At 40.2% G+C, this 14971-nt stretch overlaps 1 protein-coding gene across 2 annotated transcripts in view; it reads right to left on the bottom strand.

The window, feature by feature from the left end:
- Positions 1 to 8063: 8063 nt before the first annotated feature.
- LOC127455380 (dihydrolipoyllysine-residue succinyltransferase component of 2-oxoglutarate dehydrogenase complex, mitochondrial-like) overlaps positions 8064 to 14971 on the bottom strand; it is a 41755-nt gene continuing 34847 nt past the window's right edge. For both annotated transcript variants that reach the window (XM_051723235.1, XM_051723236.1), the window contains exon 15: positions 8064 to 8803. In XM_051723235.1, coding sequence (XP_051579195.1) covers positions 8669 to 8803 — 135 coding nt within the window. In that variant the 3' untranslated portion in view covers positions 8064 to 8668. The remainder of the gene's footprint in view (positions 8804 to 14971) is intronic.

The following is a 14971-nucleotide window of genomic DNA, read 5'->3' as shown; positions in this document are numbered from 1 at the left end:
CAATCAGAAACAGATGATGGTGTTTCCGTCACATCAGACCACCATCCCATTGGTTAGTTTAGAGGCGGTGCTTCAAAAGACCGCCCACAACGGGGAGATTCCACCAATTACTGATCGCTGAGCGTCTGATGATATCCACAGTTGTTTAAGAGGTAGACCCAAGTCATATATAATCCTGGCATAAATTGTGTTTTATTTATTTCATGTGTATAATAAAAAAAAAAAAAACAACAAATAGAAAGTAGCCTTTAAGTATACGATAACAAAAAGCATATTTGAAAAGTTTTATGAAATCAATTTAGTTTAACTAACATAAGCCATATTACTTATGACTTAAGTCATAAGTGCAAAGTCAGTGGGCATGGCCATGAAGTTTTGATATTTTATGCAAGCACGTCCTAAGTCTAGGCGCAAATGGGTTTGGCTAATTGGTTCAAAGGAGGTTCTTCTCTGGTCCTGTCTCTGTCCTATTATATATTCCATACCCTGTCCAGCACCAGCAGTTTGCATGCCTACACCCACAGTAGCGCAAACACTCCCACCCACGCCCATTTGCGCTAGCACAAAAATCGCAAGAATTAGTGTTCTCGCGAAAATTGGATAAGAAGTTGCGCACGTGCAGTTACAGAAACATTTAAACCAGCCCGTCTGGCACCAACAATCATCCATGTGATTATCTAATCAGCCAATCATGTGGCAGCAGTGCAGTGCATAAAATCGTGCAGATACAGGTCAGGAGCTTCAGTTAATGTTCACATCAACCTTCAGAATGGGGGAAAATGTGATCTCAGTGATTTTGAGCGTGGCATGATTGTTGGTGCCAGATGGGTTGGTTTGAGTATTTCTGTAACTGCTGATCTCCTGGGATTTTCACACACAACAGTTTCTAGAATTTACTCAGAATGGTGCCAAAAACAAAATACATCCAGTGAGCGGCAGTTCTGTGGATGGAAATGCCTTGTTGATCAGAGAGATCAACAGAGAATGGCCAGACTGGTTCAAACAGACAAAGTCTATGATAACTCAGATAACTGCTCTGTACAATTGTGGTGAGAAGAATATCATCTCAGAATGCTATTCTCAGATGCGGGTTGGCGCTGTCTTAGTGGCACAAGGGGACCTACACAATATTAGGCAGGTGGTTTTAATGTTGTGACTGATCGGTGTATATAGATATATAGATATAAACTCAGCAAAAAAAGAAACGTCCTCTCACTTTCAACTGCTTTTATTTTCAGCAGACTTAACATGTGTAAATATTTGTATGAACATAAAAAGATTCAACAACTAAGACATAAACTGAACAAGTTTCACAGACATGTGACTAACAGAAATGGAATAATGTGTCCCTGAACAAAGGGGGGGTCAAAATCAAAAGTAACAGTCAATATCTGGTGTGGCCACCAGCTGCATTAAGTACTGCAGTGCACCTCCTCCTCATGGACTGCACCAGATTTGCCAGTTCTTGCTGTGACACGTTACCCCACTCTTCCACCAAGGCACTTGCAAGTTCCCGGACATTTCTGGGGGGAATGGCCCTAGCCCTCACCCTCCGATCCAACAGGTCCCAGACGTGCTCAATGGGATTGAGATCCGGGCTCTTCGCTGGTCATGGCAGAACACTGACATTCCTGTCTTGCAGGAAATCACGCACAGAACGAGCAGTATGGCTGGTGGCATTGTCATGCTAGAGGGTCATGTCAGGATGAGTTTGCAGGAAGGGTACCACATGAGGGAGAAGGATGTCTTCCCTGTAACACACAGCGTTGAGACTGCCAGCAATGACAACAAGCTCAGTCCGATGATGCTGTGACACACCGCCCCAGACCATGACGGACCTCCACCTCCAAATCGATCCCACTCCAGAATACAGGCCTCGGTGTAACACTCATTCCTTCGACGATAAACACGAGTCCGATCATCACCCCTGGTGAGACAAAACCACGACTCGTCAGTGAAGACCACTTTTTGCCAGTCCTGTCTGGTCCTGCAAAGGTGGGTTTGTGCCCATAGGCGACCTTGTTGCCGGTGATGTCTGGTAAGGACCTATAACAGGCCTACAAGCCCTCAGTCCAGCCTCTCTCAGCCTATTACAGACAGTCTGAGCACTGATGGAGGGATTGTGCATTCCTGGTGTAACTCGGGCAGTTATTGTTGCCATCCTGTACCTGTCCCGCAGGTGTGATATTCGGATGTACCAATCCTGTGCAGGTGTTGTTACACGTGGTTTGCCGCTGCGAGGACGATCAGCTGTCCTTCCTGTCTCCCTGTAGCGCTGTCTTAGGCGTCTCACAGTACGGACATTGCAATCTGCAGTCCTCATGCCTCCATGCAGCATGCCTAAGGCACATTCACGCAGATGAGCAGGGACCCTGGGCATCTTTCTTTTGGTGTTTTTCAGAGTCAGTAGAAAGGTCTCTTTAGTGTCCTACGTTTTTATAACTGTGACCTTAATTGCCTACCGGCTGTAAGCTGTTAGTGTCTTAACGACCGTTCCACAGGTGCATGTTCATTAATTGTTTATGGTTCATTGAACAAGCATGGAAAACATTGTTTAAACCCTTTACAATAAAGATCTGTAAAGTTATTTGGATTTTTACAAAATTATCTTTAAAATACAGTGTCCTGAAAAAGGGATGTTTCTTTTTTTGCTGAGTTTATATATTTAGTAAAAAAGAGAGATTAAGAGTCAGTATTTTGTTTTATTTATTTATTATTTTACTGTTACATGCAAAATGTAATATTCACTGAAGCAAATTTAATAGACAAATCATCAGTATTTCTATTGTAAAGTTCATAAGACTGAGCCTGCTTTATTTTTAAATGATTTTGTAATGTGCTGATACCGCATATTTACATTACGCCCTTCAAACCTTTTGGAATTTTTTGTTAAATATTTAATTTACATTTATATGTATCTTGTGTTTTATTCATCTTTAAATAAAAATAATCAAATAATTTAAAAAAATCTGATAAATATGAAGGTAACAATTGTGGTAGCTTTTTGGGTGAATGTGCAATATCATTATAACGAATGAGAATGTGAGATAATAAAGTGCTAATTGATGAATTCTTAATTAGAATTAAAAGAGTAGGCTATTCAAAACATGCACGCACACTCACACACACACACACACGCAAATGTATTGTTCTAGTGCAGAGGCTTAAATTGGCAAGTTTAAGCAAAAATGAGGGTGAATCTTTTCTGTAGATCTGATGAGATCAAAAAAAAAAAAAAAATTGAAGGTCCCTAAGACCCATAAGATCTCATCATTGTGCTGTTAGCATCCTCTGCTGGTATAAGGAGTGATGCACAACTTAGGGTGAAGTCAGTTTGAATTCTAATTTCTGGAAAAAGAATTGAAACTTTTATAACCAGTCCTCACCTCCCTCAGAATCAGAACTACATGAAACTGCCTGAGCAGAAGGAAGGCTTTATCAGCAACCATCATTTGTTCCAATCATGCAAAACATCTCCACTTTAGGATTCATACTTAGCTGCCATGTCTTGATGTGTGAATGCATCGAATAAAACCAAAAAGACAAACCAGGTCGGGTGCTGTTTTTTGCTGTTCCAACAGCCAGAGTAAAATATATTAGCATTTTAAAGATGAGCATTTCTGAATATTTGATGTATTTTTAATATATAGCCTCTTATCAATGAATAAACTCACCCGTTTGTGGAATTGTAAAGAAGAGGTGGTATATATTTGGTTTGTAATCTTGTTAAGGCGTGAGAATAACAAACCAACTGACCACATACCATCTTTAGCATGAGACCACACTGTTAGCTTTACAACCACATCCTGAGCTGAAGAAGCACAGTAACTTACTTTCATACTCTCTAGAAATCTTGTGTGTGTGTGTCAATCATCACCACACACATGCAGATCTTGAAGGAGAAACCTCCACCTGATGTCTGAAGTGTTAACATATATATTGGATAAAATATTTAACCTGCTATTTTTAAAGATGAAAATCATATTAGTTTTCTTTTATCAACATTTGTCACAATTAAATAGAACATACAAGTTAAGCTCAATCGACAACATTTGTGGCATATAATGTTGATTAACACAAAAAATGATTTGACTCATCCCTCCTTACCTGCTGAAAATCCATCTTATGCTGGTAGCTGTGTTTTGGAACATGGCAGCTGGTTTCTAACTGGGCCAAGTTGGTCATTATATGGTCATTAGCTGGTCATAAGCTAGTCATTATATGGTCCAAGCTGGTCATTACCCGGTCCAAAAAAGTCATTAGCTGGTCATTAGATGGTCCAAGCTGATCTTTAGCTGGCCATAAGCTTGTCATTAGCTAGTCATAAGCTGGTCTTTAGCTAGTCCAAGCTAGTCATTAGATGGTCCAAGCTGGTATTTAGCTGGTCATTAGCTGTTCCAAACTTATAATTAGCAGGTCCAAATTGGTCATTAGATGGTCCAAGCTAGTCATTAGATGATCCAAGCTGGTCTTTAGCTGGTCCAATCTGGTCATTAGATGGTCCAAGCTGGTCTTTAGCTAGTCCAAGCTAGTTATTAGATGGTCCAAGCTGGTCTTTAGCTGGTCATTAGATGGTGCAAGCTGGTCATAAGCTGGTCATTAGCTGGTCCAAGCTGGTCTTTTAGCTGGTCATTAGATGGACCAAGCTAGTTATTAGATGGTCCATGCGGGTCTTTAGCTGGTCCAAGCTTGTCATTAGCTGGTCCAAGCTTGTCATTAAATGGTCCAAGCTTGTCATTAACTGGTCCAAGCTGGTCTTTAGCTCGTCCAAACTGGTCATTAGCTGGTCCAAGCTAGTCATTAGATTGTCCATGCTGGTCTTTAGCTGTTCGTTAGCTGGTCCAAGCTGGTCATTAGCTGGTCCAAGCTAGTCATTAGATGGTCCATGCTGGTCTTTAGCTGGTCATTAGCTGGTCCAAGCTGGTCATTAGCAAGTCCAAGCTGGTCATTAGCAAGTCCAAGCTTGTCATTAGCTGGTCCAAGCTAGTCATTAGATAGTCCATGCTGGTCTTTAGCTGGCCCAAGCTGGCCATTAGCTGTTCATTAGACGGTCCATACTGGCCATTAGCTGGTCCAAGCTTGTCATTAGCTGGTTCAAGCTAGTCATTAGATGGTCCAAGCTAGTCATTAGATGGTCCAAGCTAGTCATTAGATGGTCCAAGCTAGTCATTAGATGGTCCAAGCTGGTCTTTAGCTGTTCGTTAGCTGGTCCAAGCTGGTCATTAGCTGGTCCAAGCTAGTCATTAGATGGTCCATGCTGGTCTTTAGCTGGTCCAAGCTTGACATTAGCTGGTCCAAGCTTGTCTTTAGCTGGTTCATGCTGGTCTTTAGCTGGTTCATGCTGGTCTTTAGCTGTTCGTTAGCTGGTCCAAACTGGTCATTAGCTGGTCCAAGCTGGTCATTAGCTGATCCAAGCTAGTCATTAGATGGTCCATGCTGGTCTTTAGGTGGTCCAAGCTGGTCATTAGCTGTTCATTAGATGGTCCATGCTGGTCATTAGCTGGTCCAAGCTGGCCATTAGCTGGTCATAAACTGGTCATTAGATGGTCCAAGCTGGTCATTAGCTGGTCCAAGCTGGTCATTAGCTGGTCCAAGATAGTCATTAGCTGGTCCAAGCTGGCCATTAGCTGGTTCAAGCTGGCCATTACATGGCCCAAGCTAGTCTTTAGCTGGTCATTGGCTGGTCCATGCTGGCCATTAGCTGGTTCAAGCTAGTCATAAGATGGTGCAAGCTAGTCTTTAGATTGTCCATGCTAGTCTTTAGCTGTTTGTTAGCTGGTCTAAGCTGGTCATTAGCTGGTCCAAGCTAGTCATTAGCTGGTCCATGCTTGTCATTAGCTGGTCCATGCTTGTCATTAGCTGGTCCATGCTTGTCATTAGCTGGTCCATGCTTGTCTTTAGCTGTTCATTAGCTGGTCCAAGCTGGTCATTAGATGGTCCAAACTGGTCATTAGCTGGTCCAAGATAGTCATTAGCTGGTCTTTAGCTGGTACAAGCTGGTCATTAGCTGGTTCTGGTCATTAGATAGTCCAAGCTGGTCATTAGATGGTCAATAGATGCTCCAAGCTGGTCATTATATGGTCCAAGCTGGTCTTTAGCTGGTCCAAGCTGGTCATTAGCTAAATCGAAGCTGGTCCAAGCTAGTCATTAGCTGGAGAAGCTGGTTATTAGATAGTCCAAGATGGTGCAAAGTGGTTATTAGATAGTCCAAGATCGTGTAAAGTGGTCATTAGCTAGTCCAAGCTGGTCTTTAGATGGTCCAAGCTGGTCATTAGCTAATCAAAGCTGGTCCAAGTTAGTCATTAGCTGGAGAAGCTGGTCATTAGATAGTCCAAGATGGTACAAAGTGGTCATTAGCTGGTCATTAGCTGGTCCAAGCTGGTATTTAGCTGGTCATTAGATGGTCCAAGCTGGTCATTAGCTGGTCCAAGCTAGTCATTAGATGATCCACGCTGGTCATTAGATGGTCCAAGCTAGTCATTAGATGGTCCACGCTGATCTTTAGCTGGTCATTAGCTGTTCCAAACTTATAATTAGCAGGTCCAAGTTGGTCATTAAATGGTCCAAGCTGGTCATTACCTAGTCATTGGCTGGTCCAAGCTGGTCAATATCTTGTCATTAGCTGGTCTTTAGCTGGTCATTAGATGGTCCAAACTGGTCATTAGCTGGTCCAAGCTAGCCAATGGCTGGCCCAAGTTGGTCATTTGCTGGTCATTAGATGGTCCAAGCTAGTCATTCGATGGTCCAAACTGGTCATTAGCTGCTAATTACATGGTTAGTCATTAACTGGAGATGCTGGTCATTAGATAGTGCAAGATGGTCATTAGCTGGTCCAAACTGGTCATTAGATGGTCTAAGCTGGTCTTTAGCTGGTCAATAGATGCTCCAAGCTGGTCATTAGATGGTCCAAGCTGGACTTTAGCTGGTTCAAGCTGGTTATTGGCTGGGAGACTGGCTTAGACCAGCTCAAGGTGGTCAAGTTGGTTTTTGGAACATGGTAGCTGGTCGACCAGCTAAGGACCAGCTTGGAAGAGCTGTTATATTCTAAAACACAGCTACCATTTTAAGCTGGATTTTCCTGAAATTGAGGTTACAGTGAGGCACTTACAATGGAAGTGAACGGGGCCAATTTCTGGAGGGTTTAAAAGGCAGAAATGTGAAGCTTATAATTTTATAATAGCACTGACAATAATTATTCTGTTAAAACTTGTGTATTATATGAGCTGTAAAGCTGTTTAAATCATCATTTAAATACGGTCGTTTTACAATTTTAGGGTTTATGGCATTATGCTGCCATGGCAAAGAAGCTGTAAAACTGGATTTAATTTTATACAGAAAAGTTTCCTATTTTATCACACTAAAATCATGTTAACACACATATTGTTTACGTCTTGTGTCTACTTTTGAAACAGTGAGTATTTTAATGTGAATGGATTGGCCCCATTCACTTCCATTGTAAGTGTTAATAGACTGACTTCAGTTTGTCTGTACAGACAGTATTCACTGTTTCTGATATTGTATGAACAGGACTACGTGAGTCTTACCTGAAAGTTAATACTGTTGTCAGTCCCAAACACTGTGAACACAGCCAATAATCAGGTCAGTTTTGTGTATAGACCTTTTTCACAGACTGTGATGACTCGTTTCTGCCTTATTTATCAGTGTAAATCTAGCGATTGTTTTAGACTACATTTTTTAAATATTGAGTGCAAATTTATAACTTTATGCTTATTGATATATTACCCTGGAATTAGTTTTAAAAATGAATCACCACAACTGTGAAGGGGTTTCGATTATAGCTGCTGAGAGAGTGAAAGTATATTTTGTCAATCCACCGCTCTCTATTTTTTTTCCTCTTCTGGAAAGTCAAATGTAATATTGCTCTTTATTGGTCTTGGAGCAAATGGGTAAGTGAAAATAATATCTGCTGTGATCTCCCATTCACCAATGTTGAAGTTTACCCTGCAGTTGTTTACTTCCGCATTCCAAAACCCAGAGTGTGCAAAAGGTCTATTGCCATCAAAGCAAACAACAGTAAAGTAAATAATAAGTCACAGACCATGAGCATTTCATTCATTTATTCTTTAAAATGTTTGTTCTCCGTATGTAGTTATTTATTTAATTTTTTACACAGGGTAGACAGAATCTGTTCCTCTGGAGTTGTGCGTGACATGTTGTGGTCTTGTTGTGGCTAAAAAGTGTACAAAAACAAACACCTGTAACTGACTCACTGGAACATAGTGTTTCTGTTTTGCTGATCTTTTTTTACACTGAAAAGATTAAATATGATATACTTTATATTACTATGATTCATTTGCCATTTAGAGAGCAAACAATTGCATGGATTGTTTTTTCTGTGCGCTGAATTGTACATATAATTAAGCAATAAGGACAGCGAGAAGCATAAAACGTAAAGCTTTCCCGCGAGGGCAACAAACTCTGTTATATTCTGAATCCCCAGCAGACAATATATGATAAAACATAACACGAGGCTAATCGAAGCAAATCCCAACCCATTCACCTCCGTCCATCCATTATTCTAACAGTGGCATGTCTTTCCCTAGTTTATGAACAGAAATCAAATGCAGACGGGACATTTTGTGATTATCACCATTTCACGCGAGATGAGAACACGTTTTGGGCATTCGAGTGAGTTCCACGTCTCTCTTCACATATCTAGCAGCAGCACTCGAGGGTCTTCCACCACGGATTTGATCTTTCGGAGGAAAGTGACCGCCTCTCTGCCATCAATCAAACGGTGGTCATACGTCAGAGCCACATACATCATCGGCCTGATCTCAACCTGAATGAACAGAGAGAACATGGAAAAGAAGGAAGAATGAGATATGCTGTGAAGTAGGACTGTCAACAGTGCTACGAAAACTAAATAAACATTTTTCACTGAAATGTTACCAAAATTCTAATTAGGCTATATTAGAATATTAAAGACATTCAGGTTGGGGTAAAAAATCTGATTTTTAAATCGATGTTGTTTCCCACATCCACAAGAGGGTGCAACAGATCAATATAAACCAATCAGCAACCAAACGACAGTTTATTGCAAGGAACATATCTGGCTGTGAACAAATGTGTGTAAAATGATTAAGTCAAAAGAATTAACCAGTTCATATTCTCAAATATTAAGTAGCTAAAAAAGTAAAACAAGAAAAGAAACACTTCAATAGACGGTTCTATGTTAAATTAGTGTTGCACATTTGCCTATTCCGATGTCATAGTACTACCACGAACTCAAGCTTCATAATATCGGCGGTTCCACAGTGTTTTTCATTAAATAAAGTTGTATGTACGTAACTAACGCTTATGCATCGAGGCATAGTCAAGACACAACCGCCGAAGACCTCCACCTCTGGGGGCCATTCACCCTGAACATGTCCTCCTTTTTCTATGTAAGCATGCACTAGATGGGCATATTTGTCTGTTGCGTCATGTCTTTCTGTGTTATCAGTGTCTTGTGCAGTAATAATGTCTTTTTTTAGATGCTGTGTCAATTTGAAAGGAAATTCAACCTTTAAAACACGCCTCGTTTTGTTTTATTCGTTGCGTTCATTGTCATAATCAGTGCTCGGCACACATCCAAAATTCTAATCCTCATTTTGGTTTGGTTTCTTTAAAAAGTGTGACAGCAGAAATGTGTCAACTAGTAGAGATTTTGCTATACTGTTCAGACTGCAGTAGATACGTATATTTGTGTGGCTATCAGTGAGCAGGACATTTTACATTATTTACACATGAAAGTGATGCAGAAACATGGAGCAATGTAAAAATACAGAGCAGGACAAACAAGTCCAGATGAGGAAAAACTTGCTATAGAGTGCAACAATCTGGTTCCGGAACTAAAAATCCCATTTATTTCCTCCATAGGGGAACTGATTTTCAACGATAACTTATAAACCTTTAAAGACAGACCTACAGTGAGCTCTGAGGTTGTTAATTGATGGTACAGTGCTGTGGAAAATTATTTGCCCCCATCCTGATTTAGTCTGTTTTTGTGTATATCTCATACTAAATTGTTTAAAATAAATACAAACAAAATCTAACATAAAACAAAGGCAATCTGAGCAAACACAAAATACAGTTTTTAAATGATAATGTTATTTATTAAAGCAAAAAAATTATCCAATACTAATACTATTGTGAAAAAGTATTTGCCCCTTAGTTACCAAATCCCAAAATCTATGAAACCGCATTCACAATGGGGTTCAGCTGGACTACACACACCCAGACCTGTGTGTAAGTTCAAACTTAGCCTAGTTGTGGTGTAAATGGGCACTAAGTCACAATTTACACACTACTAAATATTTGAGCATTGCACCATTAAACTTAGGTAGAACGTAACCCTACGTATAAACTAAATATTTACGAAAGCCTCCGACCAGGAGTAGCGGATGGAATAAAAAGTAGACTGATATTTTATGACATCAGTGAGCTCACGTTTTGCATGACAGGCTTCAATCATTTCGACATATATGATGATTTTGAATTTACACTCGTTTACATTTACGAGAGAGAAAATTTTGTACATTTAAGCGGCTCTTCAGCATGAAACCGATCTAACGGTGCAGTTTTCAAGGTGTGTCACCTGGTGTCAAGTTTCAACACATTAAAAATATATATAGGATATTAAAATGAATAAATGTCTGTTTTTCCAGCCTGTTGTATTAATATTGATCACCCCTCATTTATTTTAGATACAGTTCCTATAATATTGTTATTTACACAGGGCAAATACACTATTTATCAAATCTACTTTTATTACATATCGTATTTTAATGGGGATATAATTTATTACAGCTGACAGTTACGTGAGCAAACAAGGTTTAAACATCAACTGTAACAAGATCAAATTGAAGTTCACGGCTTTTCAACACTTCTGTGTATAAATTTGAAGGCTGCTTATTGGATCAACACAGGTAAACGTCATAATGTGACTACACATTACATTGTATTGCCTTAAGAACAGGTGGTGCAACCGAATTAGGCACTGACTTAGTTACAAACTAACTAGTAGTTACAGTTGTGCTCAAACGTTTACATACCCTGGCAGAAATTGTGAAAATTTGGCATTGATTTTTAAAATATAACTGCTCATGCAAAAAAACTGTTATTTATTTAAGGATAGTGATCATGAAGCCATTTATCATCACATAGTTGTTTGGCTCCTTTTTAAATCATAATGATAACAGAAATCACCCAAATGATCAAAAGTTTACACACCCTTGAATGTTTGGCCTTGTTACAGACACACAAGGTGACACATACAGGTTTAATGGCAATTAAAGGTTAATTTCCCACACCTGTGGCTTTTTAAATTGCAATTAGTGTCTGTGTATAAATAGTCAATGAGTTTGTTAGCTCTCACGTGGATGCACTGAGCAGGTTAGATACTGAGCCATGGGGAGTAGATAAGAACTGTCAAAAGACCTGCGTAACAAGGTAATGGAAATTTATAAAGATGGAAAAGGATATAAAAAGATATCCAAAGCCTTGATGCCAGTCAGTACTGTTCAATCACTTATTAAGAAGTGGAAAATTCGGGGATCTCTTGATACCAAGCCAAGGTCATGTAGACCAAGAAAGATTTCAGCCACAACTGCCAGAAGAATTGTTCGGGATACAAAGAAAAACCGCTATGTTTGGAGAGGGGTCAACAAGGCCTATAGTGAAAAGAATACCATCCCCACTGTGAAGCATGGTGGTGGCTCACTGATGTTTTGGGGGTGTGTGAGCTCTAAAGGCACGGGGAATCTTGTGAAAATTGATGGCAAGATGAATGCAGCATGTTATCAGAAAATACTGGCAGACAATTTGCATTCTTCTGCATGAAAGCTGCGCATGGGACACTCTTGGACTTTCCAGCACGACAATGACCATGAGCACAAGGCCAAGTTGACCCTCCAGTGGTTACAGCAGAAAAAGGTGAAGGTTCTGGAGTGGCCATCACAGTCTCCTGACCTTAATATCATCGAGCCACTCTGGAGAGATCTCAAACGTGCGGTTCATGCAAGACGACCAAAGATTTTGCATGACCTGGAGGCATTTTGCCAAGACGAAAGGGCAGCTATACCACCTGCAAGAATTTGGGGCCTCATAGACAACTATTACAAAAGACTGCACGCTGTCATTGATGCTAAAGGGGGCAATACACAGTATTAAGAACTAAGGGTATGCAGACTTTTGCAGTGGTCATTTCATTTTTTTCTTTGCTGCCATGTTTTATGATTGTGCCATTCTGTTATAACCTACAGTTGAATATGTGTTTTGCCTGCTCACTCATGTTTTCTTTAAAAATGGTACATATATTACCAATTCTCCAAGGGTATGCAAACTTTTGAGCACAACTGTACTAAGCCCTTAGTAGGGCTGAACGATTAATTGCATTTGCGATAATATCGCGATATAAAACGAGATTTTTTAACCGCAAAGGCTGGGATTACACACTGGTCACGTGACACGCTAAGCTGTACCTTGACCTGTTGTACAATGTCTTCAGCCTCGACAGAACCTGACACTGTTCAAACTTTAGTGTCAAAGAGGAACAGTATGTCAGTTGTGTGGGACTATTTTGGCTTTGAAAATGAAGATGCTGCGCAGCGTCAGGTATTGTGCAAAACCTGCCTTGCTAACGTTGCTATCTCATGGGGCAACACTACTAACCTGTATCAGCACTTAAACACCACAAAGCCATGTACGACAGTTGCATGGCTAAAAAGCCGAACACCAGTGTGTCAAGTAAGCCAAATACCACCCGGCTGGGATCACTGTCCGAAATGTTTTTAAGCGTAACTCCATATGAACGTACTTCAAAACGGCACGTGGAAATTACTCAAGCAGTAACAGATTTCATCGTGAAAGATATGATGCCCCTCAGTACGGTGACCAAGCCTGGGTTCACAGCTTTGATAAATACACTGGATACGCGGTACAACATGCCCTCCCGCACATATTTTAGCCAGGTCACCATACCGGAGCTACACAAAAAATGCAAACAGAGAGTCGCAGCGGAGCTGAAAACAAAAGGAGTTTTTCGCTGCTACAACTGACATTTGGTCAAGCCGTACAGCGAAGCCCTATCAGAGTCTTACGGTGCATTTCATTACTGAAGACTTCAACCTCAAAGCTCACTGCCTTCAAACTGCCTACTTCCCAGATGACCACACAGGGGAAAATATTGCAGCCGGCCTGAGAGAGGGGCTTGTCAGCTGGGATCTCCACGAACAGAACCTTGTCTGCATTACGACGGACAACGCATCAAATATGTTGAAGTCAGCACAGCTTAATGAATGGACCAGGCTCCAGTGTTTCGGCCACAGATTACATCTTGCCATTGGTAAGTTAGTTGTGTGAGAGACAGTGTGTGACTGTGTGTTTGTGAGAGTGTGAGTTTCAGAGTGAGAGAGAGAATGCAAGTGTGTGTGTGTGTGTATGTGTATAATGGTGATAGTCTTGTATCACACAACTCAAATTGTATGAATTACACTATTTTTATTTATTTATTTTTGCAATGCAATCAAAGATGACAGAGCAATAGGACTGTGCAAGAAGCTGGTGGGGCACTTCTCCCACAGTTTGAAGAAGGCAGCAATGTCTAAGGCACAGAGGGAGCTCAAACTTCCTGAGCACACCCTTAAAACTGAGTGCCCAACAAGATGGGGATCCAAAGAAAAGATGATTGCCAGAGTGCTGGAACAGGCCAAAGCCATATCCCATGTATTGTCAGGTGACTGATATGCACGCTCCCTCGTCCCAACCTGGTAGGATATTGAAGTGTTGGAGTCTATTCACAAGGCACTGCATCCTCTCCTGGAAGTCTAAAAGTGCTCAGCGCTCCGGGGAAAAGGCAAAGAAGTCTCTTGGCAGCCTTTTCAAAACCAGTGTGGCCTCTTCTGCTTTGCCTGTGCAACTTGAAGATGTCGTGGAGGCAGAGTTAAACAGTTACCTGTTGACCCCTGTCATTGAAGGAGAGGACGATCCCTTGGCCTGGTGGAAGGTGCACAAGATCAACTTTCCACGACTGTGCAAGTTAGCCCGCAATTATCTTTGTGTACCAGCCACAAGTGCCCCTCAGAGCGCCTATTTAGCACCGAAGGGAATACAATGACTTGCACTCACTCGTCCTTAAAACCAGCAAAAAAGTGGATATGCTGGTTTTCCTAGCAAAAAACCTGTGAGCTACTGAGAACCATTCAGTAGGATCATTATGGCTGGCAGTGCCATACTAATTGTGCACTTTAGTCTGTGTGGTGTGTTGCTGTTACTGACTGGAAATAATTAAGATTAATATTAATGTTCAGACAGTGTTTCATTTTCTTTTAAGATTTAATTAAAAAGTACAATTCACATGTTTACATTACGTTAAACTTTGATTTACCTAAATATTTTCAGAGGAACAGGCAGATATTGGTTCTCCTTTATTTTTCTCCTTTTTATGTTATGTTACTGACTGGAGATCAGTATATATATATATATATATATATATATATATATATATATATATATATATATATATATGTATATATATACACAGTATGTATGTATATGTATAGTTTATTTATTTATTTAAAGACTGTCTAGTAAAGTTCACAGACAGTGTTTAAAAAGTGCAATCCACATGTTTACATGTATGTTTATTACAGTGACTTTGAATTATCTGAATAATACTGAGTGTGGTAAAGCCACAGATTTGTTTTTAAATTTCTGCAATCTGCACTTTAGTTTGTGTGATTTGTTACTGACTTTCATATTAATGTTCACACCAGGCTTATTTCTTAGTGCTTTATGTTGTCATGATAATTATTACATGTTTACAAGGCTGGAAGTTCAACAAATCAGTCAATATACTACTGTGATTGACATTTTTATTTAACTACTTCATTCATATCAATTCATGCATCACCTCATTTCATAATAACATATAGGCCTGGCATTCAGGAAAGAACAGTTTATGTTTAAT

This window comes from Myxocyprinus asiaticus, chromosome 17, assembly GCF_019703515.2.
Source record: "Myxocyprinus asiaticus isolate MX2 ecotype Aquarium Trade chromosome 17, UBuf_Myxa_2, whole genome shotgun sequence".
NCBI lineage: Eukaryota > Metazoa > Chordata > Actinopteri > Cypriniformes > Catostomidae > Myxocyprinus > Myxocyprinus asiaticus.
Note: the sequence above shows the minus strand (reverse complement) of the source record. Positions and strands in the feature narration are given on the sequence as shown.